The 20343-nt window shown below is 62.9% G+C and overlaps 1 protein-coding gene across 1 annotated transcript; it reads left to right on the forward strand.

Annotated features, from left to right (window-relative positions):
• The first annotated feature begins 591 nt into the window (after positions 1–591).
• Positions 592–15284, forward strand: ANHX (anomalous homeobox). The gene is made up of 12 exons (XM_031948935.1): positions 592–621; positions 717–770; positions 1517–1768; positions 3089–3216; positions 3315–3438; positions 3949–4141; positions 4251–4383; positions 4960–5288; positions 6490–6637; positions 9529–9613; positions 10331–10408; positions 14963–15284. The coding sequence occupies exons 1-12, from the start codon at positions 592–594 to the stop codon at positions 15053–15055; spliced, it is 1647 nt and encodes a 548-aa protein (XP_031804795.1). The 3' UTR covers positions 15056–15284.
• Positions 15285–20343: the final 5059 nt, after the last annotated feature.

The raw sequence follows: 20343 nt of genomic DNA on the forward strand, positions 1-20343 counted from the left end.
GGGTCCGAGCAGCCTCCGCAGCTCCGCCGCCGCGCAGGGCGCTGTCCAGGCCGTCCCGCTCCCCGCAGCCAGCCCGGAGCTCGAGGTGAGGGCCCCTTCGGGGTTGGGCGGCCCCGGCGGGGCCCCGCGGGCCCCAACCTCCTCCCCAGCGGTCCGGGGAGCCGAAACTAGGATTCAAGGGCCCGCCCGGCCCCAGGTTCATCTCCCGACCCGGTGTCCTCGGGCCCCTCCCCCTCGTTGACAGGTTGTTTCTAGTCCCCATCCCCCTTGGGCAGGCTGGCGCTAAAGCCCCTCCCCCCTCACAGGCTGTGTTCTAAGGGCCCTTCTCCCTTTGTAGTCTCGTCTAAGGCCCCCCCCCCACAGTCTGGTTTCTAGTCCCCCCCCCAGTCTGTGTTCTGGTACCCCTCCCCCTTTGACAGTCTGTTTCTAGTCCCCCCCCCACATAGTCTATGTGCTGGTACCCCTCCCCCTTTGGCAGGCTGTTTTAAGTCTCCCCCCCAGCCCAGCCATCCCCTGTTCTAAGCCCCTCCCACTCCCGACCTTTCACAGACGGGGGAGCCCCTGAGTTGCCTTATTTGCTGACTGGGCCCCATGGCGGGGCCCCATCCCCTCCGCCTCGGGGTTCTGGATTCTTCCTGTGGCTCCTCCTAGCTCTAGGCCCCCTGGTTGGGAGGTTCCCCTCCTCGCCGCCCTGACTCTCCTTTCCGCTCCCCCAGACTCTTCCATGGAGACCCCCGAGGGCCCCCAAGCGGGGATCTCTCCCGCCACGGGTGAGTCCCCCTGCCCGGAACCTTCCACCACCACCTGCAAAGGCCGAGGCGCCAGGGGCTGGGCCACAACCCCACAGAGGACTCCGACTCTGCCGTTCGGCGGCTGCTCTAAGCCCCCCAGACACCCCTGTTCTAAGCCCCCTCCCGGCCCTGACACCCCCCGTTCTCAGCCCCCTCCCGGCCCTGACACCCCCTGCTCTCAGCCCCCTCCCAGCCCTAACCCCTTCTCAGCCCCCTCCCGGCCCTGACACCCCTCAGCCCTCCCCCCCTGGCCCCCATTCTCAGCCCCCCGCCCCCATTCTCAGCCCCCTCCCGGCCCTGACACCCCCATTCTCAGCCCCCTCCCGGCCCCTGAACACCCCATTCTAAAGCCCCCCCCTGACACCCCCATTTCTAAGCCCCCGGCCCTGACACCCCATTTCAGCCCCCCGGCCCTGGCCCCCTTCCTTAGCCCCCTCCCCGGCCCCCCCTGCCTCAGCCCTCCCGGCTTTTTCCCTTCTCAGCCCCCCAGCCCTGGCCCCCATTTCAGCCCCCCCCCTTTTTCTCAGCCCCCCCTCCCGGCCCTGACTCCCCTGCTCTCAGCCCTCCCGCCCTGACACCCCTTTAAGCCCTCCCGGCCCTGGCACCCCCATTGCCCTTCCCCCTTAACCCTCCAGCCCCCCTCCCAGCCCCTGCCCCTGCTCCTAAGCCCCCTCCCGGCCCCTGACACCCCGGCTCAGCCCCCACCTTCCGTTCTCTGCCGGTAGGTGCCAAGCGGGGGCAGTTCCTGGCCGGCTGGAGGGCTTTCCAGGCCCCCCTTGCCCGGGCTGGTGCACTTGGCCGCCAGGCTGTGCCAGGAGCTGGCGGCCGTGCCCCTGCTGCTGCTGGAGCCGCTGGCCGAGGGGGTGCTGGGCAGCCCCCACTGGCAGTACTTCCTCTCCAACCTCGAGATGGTCAGGATGTGCGTGCTGGTCCTCGCCTGCCAGGGGCAGTACCCGGCGGCCTGCAGGCTCCTCGAGGTAGGCGGGAGGCCCGGGGGCCGTGCCCTGGGCCGGCGGAGGAGCCGGGGGAGCCCAGGCCTGTCCCCTCTGCAGCAGCCTCGCGGCTCCTCGGGGCGAGCCCCCTTATCTGGCCTTCAGGGCCCCGTTCCCGCCTGCCCGGGGCTCCCCGCCCGCCCCTCCCCGTGTCCCGGCCGCTCTCCCCCGAGGCCTCCATCTCTCCCCTCCCCACATGGGCCCCGACTGCCCCCAGTGCCCAAGGCCCCCGGCTTCCTGGGTGCCTCTGAGGGCCCTCCCCTCCGGGAAGCGGCTCCGCCCCCTCACCCTGGAGCCTCCCTCAGTGGCCTCCGCCTGGCTTCTGGGTGTCCCCGATCCCAGGGGGGCAGGGCCCGGCCTCCCCAGTGCTTAGCCCGGCGCCGACCCCCGTGGGGCTCACGCCTCTGTGGCCCCCGCGCCGTCCTGCCCAGGGGCTTCCGTGGCACAGGGGGCAGCCGTCGGCCGTTTTCTTCTCCAGTGGATTAAGGCAAACCAAGGTGGTTGCCCAGGATCCCCCAGCTCAGGAGCGTATGGGCCCCATGTGAGCCTGGGGCTGCTTCCTGGCACACAGCAGGTGCTTAATAAGTGAGGCCCGCCCAGGATCCCACTGCTCAGGAGCCACACCCATGTAGGGGGCTTCCTGGCACACAGCAGGTGCTTAATAAGTGAGGCCCGCCCAGGATCCCACTGCTCAGGAGCCTACAGGCCCCATGTGAGCCCGGGTCTTCCTGGCACACAGCAGGTGCTTAATAAGTGAGGCCCGCCCAGGATCCCACAGCTCAGGAGCCTACAGGCCCCATGTGAGCCTGGGGCTGCTTCCTGGCACACAGCAGGTGCTTAATAAGTGAGGCCCGCCCAGGATCCCACTGCTCAGGAGCCTACAGGCCCCATGTGAGCCCGGGTCTTCCTGGCACACAGCAGGTGCTTAATAAGTGAGGCCCGCCCAGGATCCCACTGCTCAGGAGCCTACAGGCCCCATGTGAGCCTGGGGCTGCTTCCTGGCACACAGCAGGTGCTTAGTAAATGTGGCCTGCCCAGGAGAGTGGCCGGGGCTCCCAAGCCGGGTCGGCCTTTCTGGCACCAAGGCTAGCTCCTTTCCGGAAGCTGCCCTGGCCCTGGCCAGTCAGTGGTTCTCCGCGGGCCTGGTTTTTCATGGGTCAAACTTGAGTCAGTTGGAGCAGATCGGGAAGCCCAGATGCTGGATCTAGAGCTGGAACGGCCCGCAAGGGCGGCCTCTCCCAGCCCCCGACGCTGCGGAGGGGGGCCCAGGATGAGAACCCCCCGCTCCCCCCGCTCCTCCCGCAGCACTGCAGGGAGGCCGGCGACTCGGAGCAGCTGATCCACCTTTGGCACGAGATCCACTACCGCAAGACCATGGACAAGTACCGGGTGGGCGCCCTGACCCCCGTGCAGAAGTTCCGCTGCCGCAAGAGGTACCGGGGACCCCCGAGCGACCCCGTCCTGGGGCTGGGCAGGCGGCCGGGCCGCGCTCATGCTCTGCTCCCCGGGGCCCTCTTCTCTCCCCCACAAGGAACCCTCCTCCTCCCTCCCTCTGCCCGGAGGGCATGAAGAGCCGCAACTTCTCCAAAGATGTTCGCCACAAGCTCCTGGGCTTTGCCACCAGGGTGACCATGAACCCCAACAGGGAGCAGCGGGTAGGCGTGCGGCCGGCTCCCCTCGCAGGGAGTGGGGGTGGGGACGGGGGCCGGGCTCCCCTCAAGGGGAGCAGCAGGCAGGTGGGCAGGTCAGACCCTGCTCCCCCCTTTTCCCCCCTCCCCAAGCACTGAGAACTTCAGGGGCTTTGGGGGAGCCCAGGGCTTTGGCTGCCGCTTGGCCACTCAGTACAAGGAAGGTGGGAGCTTGTGGGGTCCCTGGGCCTTTGCCCAACTGGGCCTGTTTGAGAGCGAGGGTTCCCTGACTCCCCTCGGCCTTGTCCCCCGGTTCCCCGACCCCCCTCGGCCTTGCCCCCAGGTTCCCCGACCCCCCTCGGCTTTGTCCCCCGGTTCCCCAACCCCGCCTCGGCCTTGTCCCCCGGTTCCCCGACCCCCCCTCGGCCTCATCCCCCGGTTCCCCGACCCCGCCTCGGCCTTGCCCCCGGGTTCCCCGACCCCCCTCGGCCTCGTCCCCCGGTTCCCCGACCTCCCTCTGCCTCCCGGGGGCTGCAGGGCAGGCTGGCGCTGGAGACGGGCCTGCAGGTGCACCAGATCTACAACTGGTTCGCCAACTACCGCCGCCGGCAGAGATCGTCCGGGCAGAGGCAGGAGAGGTTCCAGGCGCTTCCCCAGGAAGAGGAACCGGCGGCCAACCCGGCAGCCCAGCCTTGGCCGAACCCCGGCCCTTGCAACCTCCAGCCCGAGGGTAGGCTTCCCTTTATCTCCAGAGGGGGCAGGTCAGCGGGGGAGTGCGAGGGAGCCCCTGCCCCCCCTCCCCTTCCTGATCCCGACAGCCCCCCCTTCTCTGCTTTCAGCCGGATTCCAGGGAGAGGTTCACCTGGGGCCCGCCGAGCCCCCCCTGGGTCCCTGCGAGCTGGCGTGGGAGCCCCCTGTCCTGGGCCTGCGGTGCCCTCCGGAGGCGGGGCTGGCCAAGATGCTGGACGCCAGGTAGGGCAGCAGGACAGCTGGGGAATCGGGCCGGGGGGGGGGGCTCTGAGGGAGCGGGAACCCTGCCTGTGGAGGCCTCATGGGGGAGGAGGCCCCGGAGCGGGGCCTTGAAGGATGAGGCTTGGGGAGACGAGGTCGGCAGGAGCGACCCACACCCGGTTCCGAGGCAAGGGGGCGGAGGATGGAGACTCGGGGAGTGCGGCCAGGGGCCGGGAGGGGTCCTTGGGTGGCCTCGGGTGTCCCTGGACTCCCTGGTGGGGACCCTCCTCTCCGGCTCTGGCTCCCACTTTGAGGGGAAGCTCCGGCCCTGGCGGGTTTGCGGGGTCCGGCCCCTCCCTCTCTTCCCTTTCCTTCTCCGAGGCGCGCTCCTCTTCCCGCTGGGCTTTTGGAAAGTCTCAGGCCCCCCTTCCCCGCCCCGCCCCGTGTTTGCTCCCATGTTTCCAGCTGCCTCCCTCCCCCCCTGGCCCAGCCTAACTGCTCTCTCCCTGACCCCAGCCCAAGCGCCCCAAGGGCCGCCCCGCAGAGCCTCTCGGGCCTCCCCCCCACTGCCCGGCCTCTTTCTGGCTCTGCCCCCAGGTTTGTGAGGGGCAGCGAGATGCCGGTTCAGAAGCCAGGCCAGGACCCCCGGAGCCTCATGCTGACGGCGGGAGCCGGCTTCCCCATGGAAGGCCCTAGCGCCGCCATGTGCCCCCCGGCACCCGGCGTCAGGCCGGGGCCTCTCCTTCCCGCCCCGGCCCCCTGGCCCGAGAACTTCGTCCGGGGCCCCTGCGGCCCGCTGCCGGGCCAGGTTCACGACACCATCTATGGCCGAGAGCTGGAGCTCCTGCCCCCGCCGGTCCCAAGAGCCCCCCAGGAGCCGGCCCTCATGGGGCCCTTCTCTGCCTTCTGGGATCCCAGGGCCTCAGGTCAGCCTCCAGCCCCCGCACGGTGAACCCCAGGCCAAGCACATCTGACCTAGTCGGAAACCCTTGTTTTATTCAGATGGGGAAACCGAGGCGGAGGAAGTGGACGGGATTCCAGACACTTAGAGCCTAGCCGGGACCGTCCCCACGCGGGGCTTTCTGGGCAGAGAGGCAGGAGGGGCGCCCTTCCCTTCTCCAGCCCGCCACAGCGGAGGCAGCGGAGGCGGACGGGGCGGAGGGACTCGTCCGGGGTCGCCCAGCAGGGAAGGGGCCCCCCCGGCCGGCCTTCGAGGACCTGGGGCCCTTTCCTACTTTACCAGGAAGTCTCGAGGTCCCGTGACAAACTCCAGATGCTGTTTCACTGAGTGGGGGGGACCTCACAGAGAGGTGGGGGAGCCTCCCCTCCGGGACATCAGTGAACCAGAAGGAAGGGGTTTTTGGGGGGCCCATCCCCCAGAGCGGTTTGCCAGCCTCTGAGCACTCAGAGGCTGAGACAGTTGTTGTTGGGAGTGTCCAGACCCCTGGTGACACGTGGAGGAAGTGGCAGAGACAGGACTTGAACCCAGGACTTTCTGCTTCCATCCCCTGAGCCAAGCTGCTTAGCACAGTGCTGGGACAGTGCCTGAACATGAGCACTTAGTAAATGCTGATTGTTTGAGTTTTGGAAGGGCTCTTAGAACAGGGAGGTCAGGGCTGGGAGGGGCCCTAGAATAGGGGATGTCAGGGCTGGGAGGGGGCTTAGAACAGGGAAAGTCAGAGCTGGGAGGGGCTTAGAGCAGGGGAGGTCAGGGCTGGGAGGGGCCCTAGAATAGGGGATGTCAGGGCTGGGAGGGGGCTTAGAACAGGGAAAGTCAGAGCTGGGAGGGGCTTAGAGCAGGGGAGGTCAGGGCTGGGAGGGGGCCTAGAACCGGGGATGTCGGCCCAGAATATTGGCGCAGTTGAAGGACAGAGCTGGAAGCTTGGGGTTTGCCATCACTGACTTCCCCTCACCTCCCTGAGACTCGTTTCCATAAGGGGGTGCCGCTGGAACAAGCGGCCATCCTGGCTGGGTAGGGCGTCAGGAACCCCTAGTTCTCTGACTTGGAGGGAGCTTTTTTGGGGGCCCACCTTGCCGGGAAGATCCTGAGCAAGCAGGCACTCGGAGGGCGGAGCCTCCCTGCCCTGGGGCTGCCGGTGAAGCTCCTCATTGGTCTCTCCACCCCAGGTTACCAGCCCCCCCCAGGCAGGAGCCCTCCCAGGGAGGGCATGGGGCCCTATCCTGAAGTGGCCGGCAGGCAGCCCGGCCTGGAGGCCGGCAGCTTCATGCTCAGGGAGGAGCCGCTGGGAGCCCTGGAGTGTGTCCTTCCGCAGAGGTAGGGAACAGAAGTGGCCTGGGCTTTGGGGCCTATGAGGAAGGCCCAGGTGGGCCCCGTGTTCATTGTGAAGGAAACGTGTTTGCAGCCCCTCTGCCCCCCACTCCCCAGGACCCAAAGCCCCCGGCCCTGCCTAAGGGCTGAGCCCTCAAGGAAGTGCAGGGGCCGGGGAGGGAGCTGAGGAGGGAGGGGGGACCCACTGGTGGCCAGGTGGGGGCCCAGCAGGCCCGAGGCCCCCATGGCTTGGCTACATGCAAAGGGCAAAGAGCCCTCAGGGGTCCAGCTGCCTCTGACATCCCCTGTTCTAAGGCCTCTCCCAGCCCTGACCTCCCCTGTTCTAGAGCTCTTCCCTGTGTGACACTCTCTGGGTGATATTCCAGCCCAGCTACTTCCTTGGTTCCTGTCTGGGGGCTTAACTCTCTGGCTCTTCTCCTGACAAACCAGGCACAGGAAAGTGGGATCCTGGGAGGGAGCCCTCGAGTATGATGTCCATGCTCCGGTGGAGGCAACCAGGGTCATGTGGCTGATCAGTGTGTGCAGCGGTCCTTGAGTCCAAGTCTTCTTGATATGACAAACTGAGCACCATCAGAGACCATCCCGCTTGCTCTGGGACTCAGTTGCTTTTTTTTTTTTAAGCTAAATTTCTGTCTGTCTGTCTCTCTCTCTCTCCCTGTCTATTAATCCATCCATCCATCCATCCATCCATCTGTCTGTCTGTCTGTCGGTCGGTCTATCTACCTATCCATCTATCTCTCTACCTACCTACTTACCTACCTGCCTGCCTGCCTGTCTGTCAGTCTGTGTGTCTGTCGATCTATTTATCCATTCATCTATATGTCTATCTATCCATGCATCTGTCTCTCTTTTGGTCTATTTATCCATCCATCTGTCCATCTATCTATCTATCTGTCTCTGTCTATCTATCCATCTGTCTGTCAGTCTGTCTGTCTATTTATCCATCTATCTGTCTATCTATTGGTCTGTCTATTTATCTATCCATTCATCTATCTATTTACCCACATACTTACCTACCTGTCTATCTGTCTCTATTGGCCTGTCTATCTATCCATCTATCCATCCATCGATCTATCTACTGGTCAATGTGTCTATTTATCGATCTATTTATCTATCTACCTACATACTTACCTAGCTGTCTGTCTATCTATCCATCTGTCTGTCTGTCTGCCTGTCTATTTACCTATCATCTGTCTCTATCGGTCTGTCTATCTAACGATCTATCCAGCCATCCATCCATTTATTTCTCTGTCTCTCTATCTACTGGTCTGTCTATTTATCTATCCATTCCTCTATCTGTCTGTCTGTCTATTGGTCAATCTGTCTGTATCTATCTATCCATCTATCTATCTGTCTATTTATCGATCCATCTATCTGTCTGTCTATCAGTCAATATGTCTATTGATCTATTTATCTATCTACCTACATATTTACCTAATTGTCTATCTGTCTATCTATCTATCTATCTGCCCCTCTGTCTGTCTGTCTATTTATTGGTCCATCTATCTATCATTCCATCTTTCTATCTATCTGTCTATCCATCTATCCATCTCTCTGTCTACTTTTCTATCCATCCATCTAGCAATCTGTCTATTTATCTATTCATTTATGTCTGTCTATTTATCCATCTATCTGTCTATCTGTCTATCGATCTATTTATCTATTCATCTATCTACCTACCTACATACTTACCTATCTGTCTATCTATCCATTTATCTATTCCATCCATCCATCCATCCATCTATCTATCTCTCTGTCTCTCTGTCTCTCTGTCTGTCTGTCTATCCGTTTTTAATTCAGAGCTTTTTCTTTTCCAAATCCCTGCAAAGAAAGTTTTGCACATCACTTTTGCAAAGCTTCGTTTGCCAAACTTTTCTCCCTCCCTTCCCCCAACCCCTCTCCCCATGGCCAGTGATGCATTTAGGTTAAATATGTGCACAGACTTCCACCATTATCAGGCTGCACAAAAGGAAAAAAACGAGAAAGAAAATCAAAAGCAGGTAGCCAGGAACAACGGGGGAAAGCAGGTAGCCAGGAACAATGGGGGAAAGCGGGCAGCCTGGAACAACGGGGGAAAGCAGGCAGCCAGGAACAACGGGGGAAAGTGGGCAGCCTGGAACAAAAGGTCCCTCTGCGCCCCCCCCAGCTCTCTCTGGGTGCAGACGGCTCTCTCCGTCCCAAGTCTGTCGAACTTGCTTCTCAGTTCCTCGGTCGGGACTTCACTCTCTCCTGGGGAAAGAGGAGCAGGATCCGGGCAAATGCCAGCCCCGTTTGAGAGCGGGCTCGTTCAGGGAACAGCATGTTCCCCTGGGTGAAGACAAAGTCCAGGAGGAAGCCATGTGGCTCGTGGGGTGGCCCCGGACGGTTGCATTGGGGGGCTCCCTCCAGCTGGCCGGCTCTGGCCCGCTTGGTTTCCCTGAACCTTCGTTCCCTGCCACGGTTCTCAGTGTGCGCACAAGGAAGCTGAGTCTGGCAGCGCCCGCTTACAGCCAGCGTGTCTCTAGGGGCCGATTCCAGCAAGATGGTGCGGCTGAGGTGCTTTGCAAGCCCGGCGGTCTGGCGTCGAGGGCCCTTCAGGTCACCCCAGCCTGGGAGATGGGGACGGTGGCCCTGACCCCAGCGGCTACGGAGAGAGCCCTCGGCAGGCTGGAACGCTCCAGCAGTGGGCCGGTCAGGCCTTCCCTCGGGCAGATGGCAGCCCCTCTCTGCGGAGGCCAGTGAGTGGCCAGAGACCCAATCGCTGCCTACCAGGCGGGGCCGGCCCTCCCTCGGGGTTTCTGGCGCTCCGTTCCAGCCTTTCCAGCTGCTCCCTTACAGGGAGCTCCGGGCCCCCAGCACCACGAGGCACAAAGGCAAGTCCAGCTCTTGTTTTCCAGTTCCTCAGAGATGGTGCTGGAGAAGCCCCCGAGTCCTCCCCACGCTTCCATCCTGCCCGAGCCCCAACCTTTGGAGTACCGCCAGGTAAGGCTCCCCAGCCGGGTGCCAAGTGCTTCGGACCCAGCGCTGAGGCTCTGAGCTTCCCTTGACCCAATCCTGCCCGCGAGGGACACCCAGGCTTTCCTTCCGGGAGCCCTGCCTTCCCCACTTAGTAAACACAAAGGCAGGAGGCAGTCAGGCTCAGCCCCTTCCCAGAATTCCCTTGGGACCCCAGGCATCGGTCCCCTCCTCACTCTCCCAGGTAGATGGGAGCCAGCAGCCATCCAGGCCACGCCCTCTGGTCTGGACCAGGACCCTCCATACATAACCTCCAGGAGGGGGAGCTTTGGGGCAGCTCTCAGTAAGAGGAACAGCATCCCTTCTTCAGTGGCCTTCCAGATCCTCCAGGGGAGACCCCGATCCATTCTTGTCCCCAGCACCTTGCACAGCACCTGGTATACAGCAGGTGCTTAGTAAAGGGTATTCAATGGTGGTGAATACTGTAACCCCGAGTAGAGTGTCAGCTCCTTAAGCAAAGGAACTGGCTCCTTTTTGTCCTTATAGCCCTGGCACTTAACTTAGGGCCAGGTATACAGTAGGTGCTTAGTAAAGAGAATGCATTGGTGGTGCATGTTGTAGCGGCCCTCCAGGCCCTTGAGGAGCCTGCTTCTCCCCAGGCCTACCTCTCCCCGCTTCCCTTACCCCGGGTGCGCCCGAGCTCCCTGCGGGCAGGAGCCACGACATCGCTTTCTGCCCCTGTAGGACCCACTGGTGCCTGCAGAGAACCCTGGTGCAGCCCTGAGGGAGCTGAATGTGGCAGAGGAGGTGGCGACCACTTCTGTACGGATGAGTATGGCGGTCTGGGGGGAGCTCTGGCGGGGTCAGAGGTCGGAGGCAGCGGCTTGCTCGAGGCTGGGCTGGCGGGCCCTCGGCTTTCCCTTCCCCACGTTCACGCACTGAGCTGGCTCCCTTCTCGGAGGGCCGCGTTCCTCCCTGGGCACAAGGGACGACTCTGGCTGCTCTGTGCCCCTCCCCCAGACTCACTGGGCTCCCTGGCGCCGAACCCTGGCAGTGCCTGGAAACAGCCTGGTCCGTGGCCAGGAGGCCGTTTGGAGAACTCGCTGGCTCTGACCAATCAGACGGCGAGCAATTATTAGGCACCTACTGTCTGTTCAGCATTGTGCTGGGAACTGGGGAGACAAAAGCCCCCCAAAATGCCTTTCAGAAATAAAACCATCTTGTCCTCCAAGAGTTCACATGGGCACATGGCATTCAATTCAGTAAGCATGTATTAAGTTCCTGCTGCATGCCCAGCACTGGGCGGCACTCTGGAGAGACAGGACAAAGAGGGAGCGTCCCTCCCTCAGGGAGCTCGGCCCCGGGCTTTCAGGTTGGTGAGTCACTTTCCTCTGGGAGGCAAGCAGCCCAATTTCCAGGAGAGGAAACTGAGGCCTCAAGGGAGGACCCGGTCCCCGGGCCAGGCAGTGTCGGGCTGAGAGGGACTCAAGTGCGTCTCCGGGTTGTCCCCTTCGGCTCCTCTTTCACCCCCCCTCCTCCTGGTGCGTGGCACAGGCCGAGGGTCGAACACGGGGGAGGCAAAGCGGGGGCTCGAACATGGGCGGCTCCTTCTGCCCCTCGGCCCCTCACCTGGGCACACCCGAGATGCCCTCTGAGGCTCCCAAGGGTCCTGGAGGGGAGGCAGGGACCTCAGAGGCCCAGCCTCCATTTTGCAGATGAAGTAAACTGAGGCTCGGAGGGAGACACCTTGCTTGGGGTTCCCCTCAGCCCTGGATGGAGGCTGGACTCTCATCTCTTGACTCCTCCCCCAGGAAACCTCGCACTTTCTTCCTTGGCTGTCGAAGCCCTGGGGGGACAACCCAGCTGTAGAGGCTGTGGGGCCCCTGGGTCGGGGGGCTCATGTGCCACAAGTGGGCTGGGTCGGAGGGGGGTTCGTGTGCCGTGAGTGGGGCCCTGGGTTAGGGGGGCAGACTGCTGTGCATGGGGGTCCCTGGCCCAGACTGAGCCCCGAGCACCAGTGCAGATGCTGAGGCCTGGGGTGGAGGGTGGTCCCAGGGCCCAGATGAGACCAGGCTCAGGGCAGCCCCTGGAGGGGAGGGCAGAGGGCAGTTCAACCCCCTCCCCCCCAAAGAGGTGTAAGGCCCAGGAGACGAGCCTGGGGCCTTCTGACCCCTGCTTTTCCAGATGTGGCCAAGGGGGGAGTCTCGCTGGGAGGAGGATGGTGGCTGCGCCGAGGGGCCCCTCGAGGCCTGCCCGGCACTCGCCATGTTGCTGTGGGGCCAGATCCGCATCGGATCTGGGCAAGGCTCAGAATCTTGTACAGACGGGGAAACCGAGGCTCAAAGCTCCAAAGCGAGCTGTACGGGGGCCTGGGATCAAAAACCGGTCTGTCCTGGCCCCAAACGCAACAGTCCTGTGATATGGGACGTGTCCAGGAGGGAATGGAGGCGGGGAGCCCTGGCTCGGACGGGGGAGCAAGCTGGGGTCCGGGGAGGGTCCTGAGGACCAAGGGAGGGAACTGAGAAGGGGCAGGACATAAGAGCTGGGAGGGCCTAAAATGGGGTGTTGGAGCTGGGGCGGGGCCTAGAATGGAGTGTTGGGGCTGGGAGGGGCCTTAGAACAGGGGGTGTTGGGGCTGGGAGGGGCCTTAGAACCCCACAGTTCTCATCCTGGTCCTGCCTTCCACTTCCGCTGTGACTCTGGACCTGCAGGGAGGGGTTGGCCTGCGTGTCTCTTCCCCCTCTCAGGTCTCCACAGAAGGCAGTGTGGTCCATTGATGATCATCCCCACTCCCATGACTGACAGGGGTGGGCTCTGGGCTGGAGTCAAGATGACGTGAGTTCAAATCTTGCCTCCAACACTCTGTTTGGACCTGAAAGTCCCTTTCCATCTCCGGGCCTCAGTTTCCCCATCTCCAGGTGGGCGCTGGCTTGGGCGCTCTGATGGTGTGACTGGAGGGCGAGGATCCTTCTCTGAGTCCCTGGAGGTCAGGCTCCGGGTCCTGTGGCCTTATCTCGGCTGTCCCCTGTGGCCCAGGCAGGACCCGCCCCAGGCTGCGGGCCCCAAGAGGCGCTATCTCATTTCGAAGGCCCTGAAGGGACGGCCGATGTTCCCTCTGTGGCTTGGCAAGGCTGGGCTTGGCAGTGCCCTCTGCCTCCAGGCTGGTCTCCCGGGTGTGTGTTCTGGAAGAGAGCAGACAGGGTCAGGGGGCATGCCTCAGTGACGGGAGCAGGGTCTGCCCGTGGAGGCTCCCACACCGGCCCAGAGAGGGTGTCCCAGAGCTGGGCAAGCTTCATTTTACAGATGGACACACTGAGGCTGGGACAGAGGGAGGAGCATGGTATAAGGCACAGGGCCAGGAAGGGCTGGCAGGAACGGACTCAGTAGAATGTGAACAGGTGTTACGCTGATTGTTGTACCTTCAGCCTCTGCCAGGAACAGGCATGCAGCAGGTGCTTAATAAGTGTTTTTTTGGATGGAATCTGAGCCAGTCTCCCAGATTCTTCCCAGGAATCCTGAGAAGTCAGGGAGACCTGGTTTCAAATTCCCACTTTAACCGATACTGGAAATGTGATCCTGGCCAAGTCACTTAGTCTAGACAGCTTTCTCTCTCCCTCCCTCCCTCCCTCCCTTCCTTCCTTCCTTCCTTCCTTCCTTCCTTCCTTCCTTCCTTCCTTCCTTCCTTCCTTCCTTCCTTCCTTCCTTCCTTCCTCCCTTCCCCCTCCTTTTTCCTTTTCGTTCTTTTTTTCTTTCTCTCTTTCTTTCTTCCTTTCTTCTTTTCTGTTTCCTTCCTTCTTCTTTTCATTTCTTCTTTTCTTTGTTTCCTTCCTTCCTCCCTTCTTTCTTTCTTTTTTTATGATGTTATTTTTCCAAACACATGTAAAGATGGTTTTCAACATTCATTTCTGTAAAATTGTTTCAGATTTTTCTCCCTCTCTCCCTTTCGTTCCCCCCCCCGCCAAAGACAACAAGCAATCTGATGCAGGTTAAACATGTGCAGTTCTTTTACACACATTTCCATGTTTGGCACATTGTACAAGAAAAGTTAGATAAAAAAGGAAAAAGCCACGAGAAAGAAACAAAAATGAAGCAAATGAACGAGCAAAAACAAAAGCAAAAAAAAAAAACAAAAAACAAAAAAAAACAAAACTCTGCTTTGACCCACATTCAATCTCCATGATTCTCTCTCTGGATGCTGGTGGCTTTTTCCATCACAAATCTATTGGAAGGGACACCCCATGGTTCAGTGAATAGAGCCCCGCCCTAGAGTCAGGAGGACCCAAGTTCAAATCAGCCTCAGATTCTTAACATTTCCTACCTATGTGACCCTGGGGAAGTCAACCCCAATTACTTCACCAACCCCCCCCAAAAAAAGTCTGTTGGAATTGCCTTGAATCACCCCATCATTGAAAAGAGCCACATCCCATCACAGTTGATTATAAATAATCTTCTTGTTGCCGTGTCCAATCATCTCCTGGTTCTGCTCACTTCCCTCAGCATCAGCTCCTGTCAGTCTCTCCAGGCCGCTCTGAAATCCTCCTGCTGGTCATTTCTTACAGAACAATACTATCCCATAACCTTCATATACTATAACTTATTCAGCCATTCTCCAGCTGATGGGCAGCTACTCATTTCTCAACTCTTGGCCACCACAAAAAGGGCCGCCATGAATGGTTTTGCACATGTGGGTCCTTTTCCCCTTTTAATGATCTCTCTGGCACACAGACCCAGCAGACCCTGCTGCATCAAAGGGGAAGCACGGTTTTTTAGCCCTTTGGGCACAGTTCCAAATCGTTCTCCAGAATGGCGGGATCCATTCCCAGCTCCACCAACAATGCATCAGTGTCCCAGTTTTCCCGCATCCCCTCCAATATTCATCCTTATCTTTTCCTGTCATCTTAGCCAACCTGACGGGTGTGCGGTGGTACCTCAGAGTTGGTTTGATTTACATTTCCCTGATCAATAGTGATTTGGAGCTTCTTTTCACGTGACTAGCAATAGCTTTAATTTCTTCATCTGAAATTCTGTTCCTCTGCTTTGACCGTGATCAGATGACTTGTGTTCTGATAAATAGGAGTCGGTTCTCTACCTGTTCTAGAAATGAGGCCTTTATCGGAAACGCCGGCTGCCCAAGACCTCTCCCAGCTTTCCTAGCAGCTTTCTAAGACTTTGTTATTGTGTACAACGCCCGGAGGACCCGGGAGGACTTTGTGGGCTTCATTTCACAGGGGAGGCAACGAAGGCCGAGAAAGGCGGTGACATCCCGTGGTCACTGGGTGTCCAAACCGGAGGGGAGCTCGGGCCGACTGCCTCATTGGAGGTTGCAGGGGCAGTTTCGGGGCCGATAGAGACGTAATTCCCTGTCTGCCGTTCCAGGTTCCGGGGGACGCCCTGAACGAGCAGACCTCCAGCGACACTTTCTGGGCCGCTCTGCTGCTATTTGAATTCTCAGGAGGCCGCCGGGTCTGAGGCACTCCCGGAGGCCGGCAGGTCACGCCCCGCTCCGGCCGGGCGGGCGCCCACTTCTGGGGGCTCCGGGGCCTCGTGTCTGTTCTCCTTGTGAGTATGGGGCAGGGCCGCCGCCTTTGGCTCCCCCTGGCTTGGCTCTCCCGGCCTGTTTCCAGGGAGGGCAGAGTCGGGCTCTCCCGGGTCGTTAGCTGGTTGTTAGCGGGCGCTGGGCCCAGGCTCCCGGGCCTTGCCACAGATCGAGCAGATCCCCTCCTGGCCGGCGGATCCCCCTCCTGGCCTGGGCTTAGCGGGCCAGCCTGGGGCGTGGGGTCCAGACTCCCAGCCTGAGAGAGGAGAGGCCGCCGGCTCCAGGGCCAGCACCAGCCGGCCTGACCTTGGCCTCCGCCTCCCTTCTGGGGGCCACACGGCGTGCCCGACATCTCCAAGGGCTGGGCGAGAGGGGGGCCCGGGGGGGGGGGGCCCCCGGCGCGGGGGGGGGGGGGGGGGCAGGGAAGGAGGGCAGTGTTAGCTCGCTCTGACGCACTCACACTTTGCCAAATAAAGGTTCTTGAAAGCACCAGCTCGGTCGGTGATGGCGCCGGGAGGGGGGGCCCGGAGGGGGGCGTCCCAGGGGCTCCCAACCTGGCGGAGGCGGAGGCGACACTGCCCTGCTGCACCCACTTTCTCCTCCCTCTCCCTCGGGACGCGGCCGCAGATCACCGGTCTCGGCCCCGCCCGGGGCTGCTGGGAGACGCGGCCTCCGTTCCCGCAGCTGTAAGAAGGAGGGGCTGGCGCTCGGCTCAGGGTCTGTGGCTGTCGGAGGCTCCCCCCACGTCCTTCAGGGCCTCGCCCTCCAGCCCCCCCCCCAAACCCCCGAAGGGCTCAGCCCCCTTCCAGGGGAGGATGCGTCCCAGACACCGCTGGGCGAGGCCCTGAAGGACGTGGGGCTCCCCCCGCCTTGGGGCAGGGAACGGGAGGAAGCCTGGTGACCGAGGGAGCCCTCGCGGGGCCCCAGAGGCACGTGGGGGATGGGAGAGGGCCTGCACTCGGCTCGGCTCCTTCGGCTGCAGCGCCCCCCGCTGGCGCAGGGGCGCAGGCCGGGCCCCAGGCCCGCCGAGGGAGCGGGGGCGCTGCTCTCCCCCAGCCCCGGGCGGAGGAACAGCTCCCGGCGCCCTGAGCCGCCCTCGGCTCCCTCCCTGTAACCCCGCAGCCCTTAGCCTTAACCTGAGGAGGCCACGCATCCCCGACCCCGAGCAGTTTGGCGCCCCCGGGCGTCCCAGGACCAGACTGCGCTCGGGGGCGCGGGAGATTTGGGGGCGGCCCCGGCCGCGGAATCCCAGGTTAGGCCTTGGGAAGGGCCCGCGGCCTCCGGGCCGGCCGCCGCAAGGGATGCCGGGCTGGGGCTAGGAGGGACAGCTAGGGGCGCGAGGGGGCGATGCGGAGGCGCGGAAGGTCAGGGGTGTGTCCGGGCTGGGTCCCCCGCCGCCGGCGCCCTTTCCCCGCGGGTGGCGTTGGGAGCCAGGCTTTCCGGCCCCCCAGCCTCAGGTTCCCATCCCCTGCCTCCCGGGGAGCCAGCGGCCGCTGGCGTGGGGGGCTGGGGGGGGGGCGGAGCGGGTGTGGCGCTGCAGAGAGCGGGGCGAGGCCGGCCCGGGGACACGAGGCCAGCGGCCTCCCTGCCTCGGAGCACCTCGGCCCTCTCCCCACGCCCCCCCCGCTCTACCGAACCTAGCGGCCGGGGCCCCTTCTAACAAAGGGAACAGCCAGCCCCCCTCCCCCCCCAGCGGCGCGGGCGGCGTGGGGAGAGGGCCGAGGTGCCCCAGCCCGGCTCCCGCCTCGCCATTGGCCGCCGCGCCGGCAGCGCCATGGCAACAGGCCGGCTGCGCGGGCTGGCTGCTGATTGGCCCGCGGGCCTTAGCAACAGAGCCAGGCGAGACCGTCTCCCACAGCGACGGCGAGCCCACGTGTCCGGCTTGGCTCGCGCTGCGGAGCGGCCTCCGGGAGGGGGTGGGGCTGTCTGACGTTCGGGGACCCCGGGGCTGGGGCTGGGAGGGACCTGGGGGGCCTCCAGTCCAACCCCCTCATTTACAGACAGGGAAACGGAGGCCGGAGGGGGCGGATCCCAGATCTGGGCCGGAAGGGACCCGGGGCATCCATTCAGGAGACTTCCCTCATTTACAGACAGGGAAACTGAGGCGGCGGGGGCGGGGAGGGAGCTAACCCAAAGGTTCGGGATCCCAGATCTAGTCCGAGGGGCTCAGGGGCCAGCCGGTCCGACGCCCTCATTTGCAGACGGGGAAACTGAGGCCCCGCCGCACCTGGCAGCTCTGGGGTGGTCTCAGAACTTGCTTTGGGAGGGGCAGAAGAAAGGGGAACATCCTGTTCCCTCCCCGAAGGGGGGGCCGGCCCTTGCTCCCCAGAACCTCAGAGGGGAATTCAGAGAGTAAGGGGGCTGCCGTCCGCCCTCTCCGGGCTCGCTGGGGGAGGACAGGAGGCTGGGAGGCCGAGCCCTTGCACAAGCCTGGGGGCGGCCGAGCCCCGGAGGAGGCTCTGTCCCCAGCCAGAGAGGCGGGCGTTTGTCCCGAGGCCGGAGGGAGCCACCAGAACTCCTAGAGTGAGAGAGCTGCTCCCGTAGCCCCGGCCTTCTGCTCCCTGCTCCTCCGGCTTGGCTACATGAGCGAGGGCGCCCTTTGGGGCTCTGGAGCCCCGGAGACAACGCCCAGTTCTCCCGTTCTCCCGATGTCCCGAGGAAAGGGACGGGAGTGGGCGGGTCTGGTTGTAGCCCCCCCCCCCCCACCGCGCGCCCCCCCTCAGCTTTGCATCCCAACCTTCTGGGTCTGCTCCGAGGGGGGGGGGGCGGACCTGGGAGCCCCGCCTCGTCCAGCCCCCGCCTCGTCCAGCCCCCGCCCCTCCCCCGCCTGCCTTCCCACTGCTGCAAGGTCCTCCCGGACCCTGGGGTGCTCCCCGCCCCTCCCCGGACTCCTGCGGGCGGGACCGAGGCTCCGCCCCCAGGCTGGACTGTGAGCTTCCTGCGGCCCGCCCGGTCCGGCTGCGCGTGAGGCCTCAGAAAGGGAACCGGGCCCAGCCCGTGCAGTCCCTCTGTGCAACTGTGGGGCCGTGGAGGGATGGAGGAGGTGCCCCCCGGTTCTGGCACCTTCCATTCCAAGCTCCCCCCAGCCCCGCACCCCCGTTCTAGGCCCTCCCAGCCCTGCCCCCCCGTTCGGCCCCCAGCCCTCCCCCCGTTCTAGGCCCAGCCTCCCCCCTGTTCTAGGCCCCTCCCAGCCCTGCCCCCCCTTCGGGCCCCTCAGCCCCCTTTCCCCCGTTCTAGGCCCCCAGCCCTGGCCCCCCTGTTTGGCCCCTCCCGCCCCCCCCGTTCTGGGCCCCTCCAGCCCTCCCCCGTTCTAGGCCCCTCAGCCCTGACCCCCCCGTTCTAGGCCCCTCCCAGCCCTGACCCCTGTTCTAGGTCCCCTTCTCGGGTTCCCGCCTTTCTCCCAGACCCCGCCCCCGACTCCCGGCTCCCCCGGGGCCCTCCTGGCTTCGGCCGGGGCCCCACGGCCCGGCGGCTCCTGCTTGGGGGGACTGGCACCTGGGGGCAGGGGAGGGGCCTTTCCCGGGACGTACCGGGGACCTGCCAGCGGACAGTGCGGGGGGGGCTCCCCCCAAGGGCCAAAAGCCTCGGAAGGGAAGGCTCAAGACCTGGGGAGGGAAAAAAGCAGTCCAAGGTGGGGGAGGGGCCTGGCTAGGGAGGGGGGGCCGGAGACAAAAGACATGTCCCCGGGGGGAGGGCCCCAGGATCCTCATGGTAGAGAGCCAGGCTTTTACCCCTTGGGGCCAATTAAGTTTGGGCAGGCTAGGCAGGTTCACTCATTCCCCTTTCCCGGGATCTTGTTCTGGAGAATCAGGAGGTTCTCGGGCTGATGACCCAGAACCCGCCGTGGGCTGGGGAAGGAAGGCTCGCAGGCAGGGCCCCCAAGGCCCCAGGCTGGGCCCAAAGCCCGGCTCCCATGCCGGCCCTGGCTGGAGGGAGCTGGAGTGAGAGTCAGGAGGGCGAGCCCAGCTGGACCTGGGATTGCTGTGTGACCCCCTCCCCCCACCCCTGGGGGGGCTGTCTCTCCCCCCTCTCTCCCCAGCGGGACAAGGGCTGGGCCCCTTCGGTGGCCCCCCCTAATAACCAGCATTTACATGGACTTGACAGGACAAATTGCTTTACAAATATCTCATTTTATCCTCCCGACAAACCCCGGGAGGGAGGTACTTGTAGCATCATTCGGTCGATGAGGAAACTGAGGTAGATGAGAATGAGTGGCCCGGCCAGGGTTACCCAGGCAGAAGCATCTGAAGCACCATTCGCACTGGGACCTTGGGGATCCCATCCTTGTGCTCTCTGCACCGAGTCACCTGAATGCCTCTGGGTAGTGTGGATGAGCCAGGAAGCCCCTCCCAGCCTCCCCAGCATCAGTAACTCCGCAGGATGTGAGTGAGAGGAGGCCGGGGGGAGGCTGGGAGGAGGCTGCTGAGGAGCAGGCTTCTGGGGCCGGAGGGCAGGGCCCGGCTGGGCAGAGGAGGCTGGCCTCTGAGTGAAGGACCATTGCTGGCCTCCCCCGGGGCCCAGATTTCTGTTCGTCTCCCGGTCCAGCCCGGGAGGACTGTTTGCATTTTAATCTGGGCACCTGCTGCTCCAGAACTCTCTGGGCCCGGGGCTGGCCAATATGGCCTCTTGTGAGGGAGGAGACCTCTGAGCCTGGGTAGTTGGGAGGAGGCCCTTCAGCTTCATGGGCCGAGGAGGGCTTTGGGGGGGGGGGGAGACAGGAGCAGCACCTCCCTGGGAGCTACAAGGGTAGGAGCACCGCCTGGCTCAGGACACGTGACCTTGGGCCATTTCTTTCCCTTTTAGTTCACTCTTCTGGGCAACAGAATGGGATTCAATTCAAAGTTGTGCAAAGTCACCAGCTTCATGCTCTCCCCCAGAGCCACCTGGGAGGGCTCAGATTGCAGGGAGGACCTTGGCCTTGTTGAACTCGGCTTTTTGACGGGTCTCAGTTAAGGGGAGGTAAGAAAAGAGGCAAAGAAGGGCCCCTTCCATCGCTCTGGGAGAAGACCCTCGAGGTTTCGGGCCAAAAGGGAACAGTATTTTACATTCACTCAGGGCCCAAACAACGGCCTAAGGGAGATGAGTGAGAACCTACTGTTGGTCAATCAAGAACCCGAGTGATTTTCACTCAGAGATGGTCGTTAAGGAAAAAATGAAATCTAGCCCATAACTCCTCCGAGAACACATGCAGGTAAGGGTGAGATACCCTGTGTGGACTGAG

Source organism: Sarcophilus harrisii, chromosome 1 (assembly GCF_902635505.1).
Source record: "Sarcophilus harrisii chromosome 1, mSarHar1.11, whole genome shotgun sequence".
Classification (NCBI taxonomy): Eukaryota; Metazoa; Chordata; class Mammalia; order Dasyuromorphia; family Dasyuridae; genus Sarcophilus; species Sarcophilus harrisii.

What these genes read in the sequence shown, in the direction of transcription:
- ANHX (XM_031948935.1), top strand. Translation starts at nt 592, where the DNA reads ATGGCGGGGCCCCATCCCCTCCGCCTCGGG. An exon ending in CCCATCCCCTCCGCCTCGGG is followed by an intron (nt 622 to 716) that starts GTTCTGGATTCT and finishes CCGCTCCCCCAG; the next exon opens with ACTCTTCCATGGAGACCCCC. An exon ending in AAGTTCCGCTGCCGCAAGAG is followed by an intron (nt 3,217 to 3,314) that starts GTACCGGGGACC and finishes CTCCCCCACAAG; the next exon opens with GAACCCTCCTCCTCCCTCCC.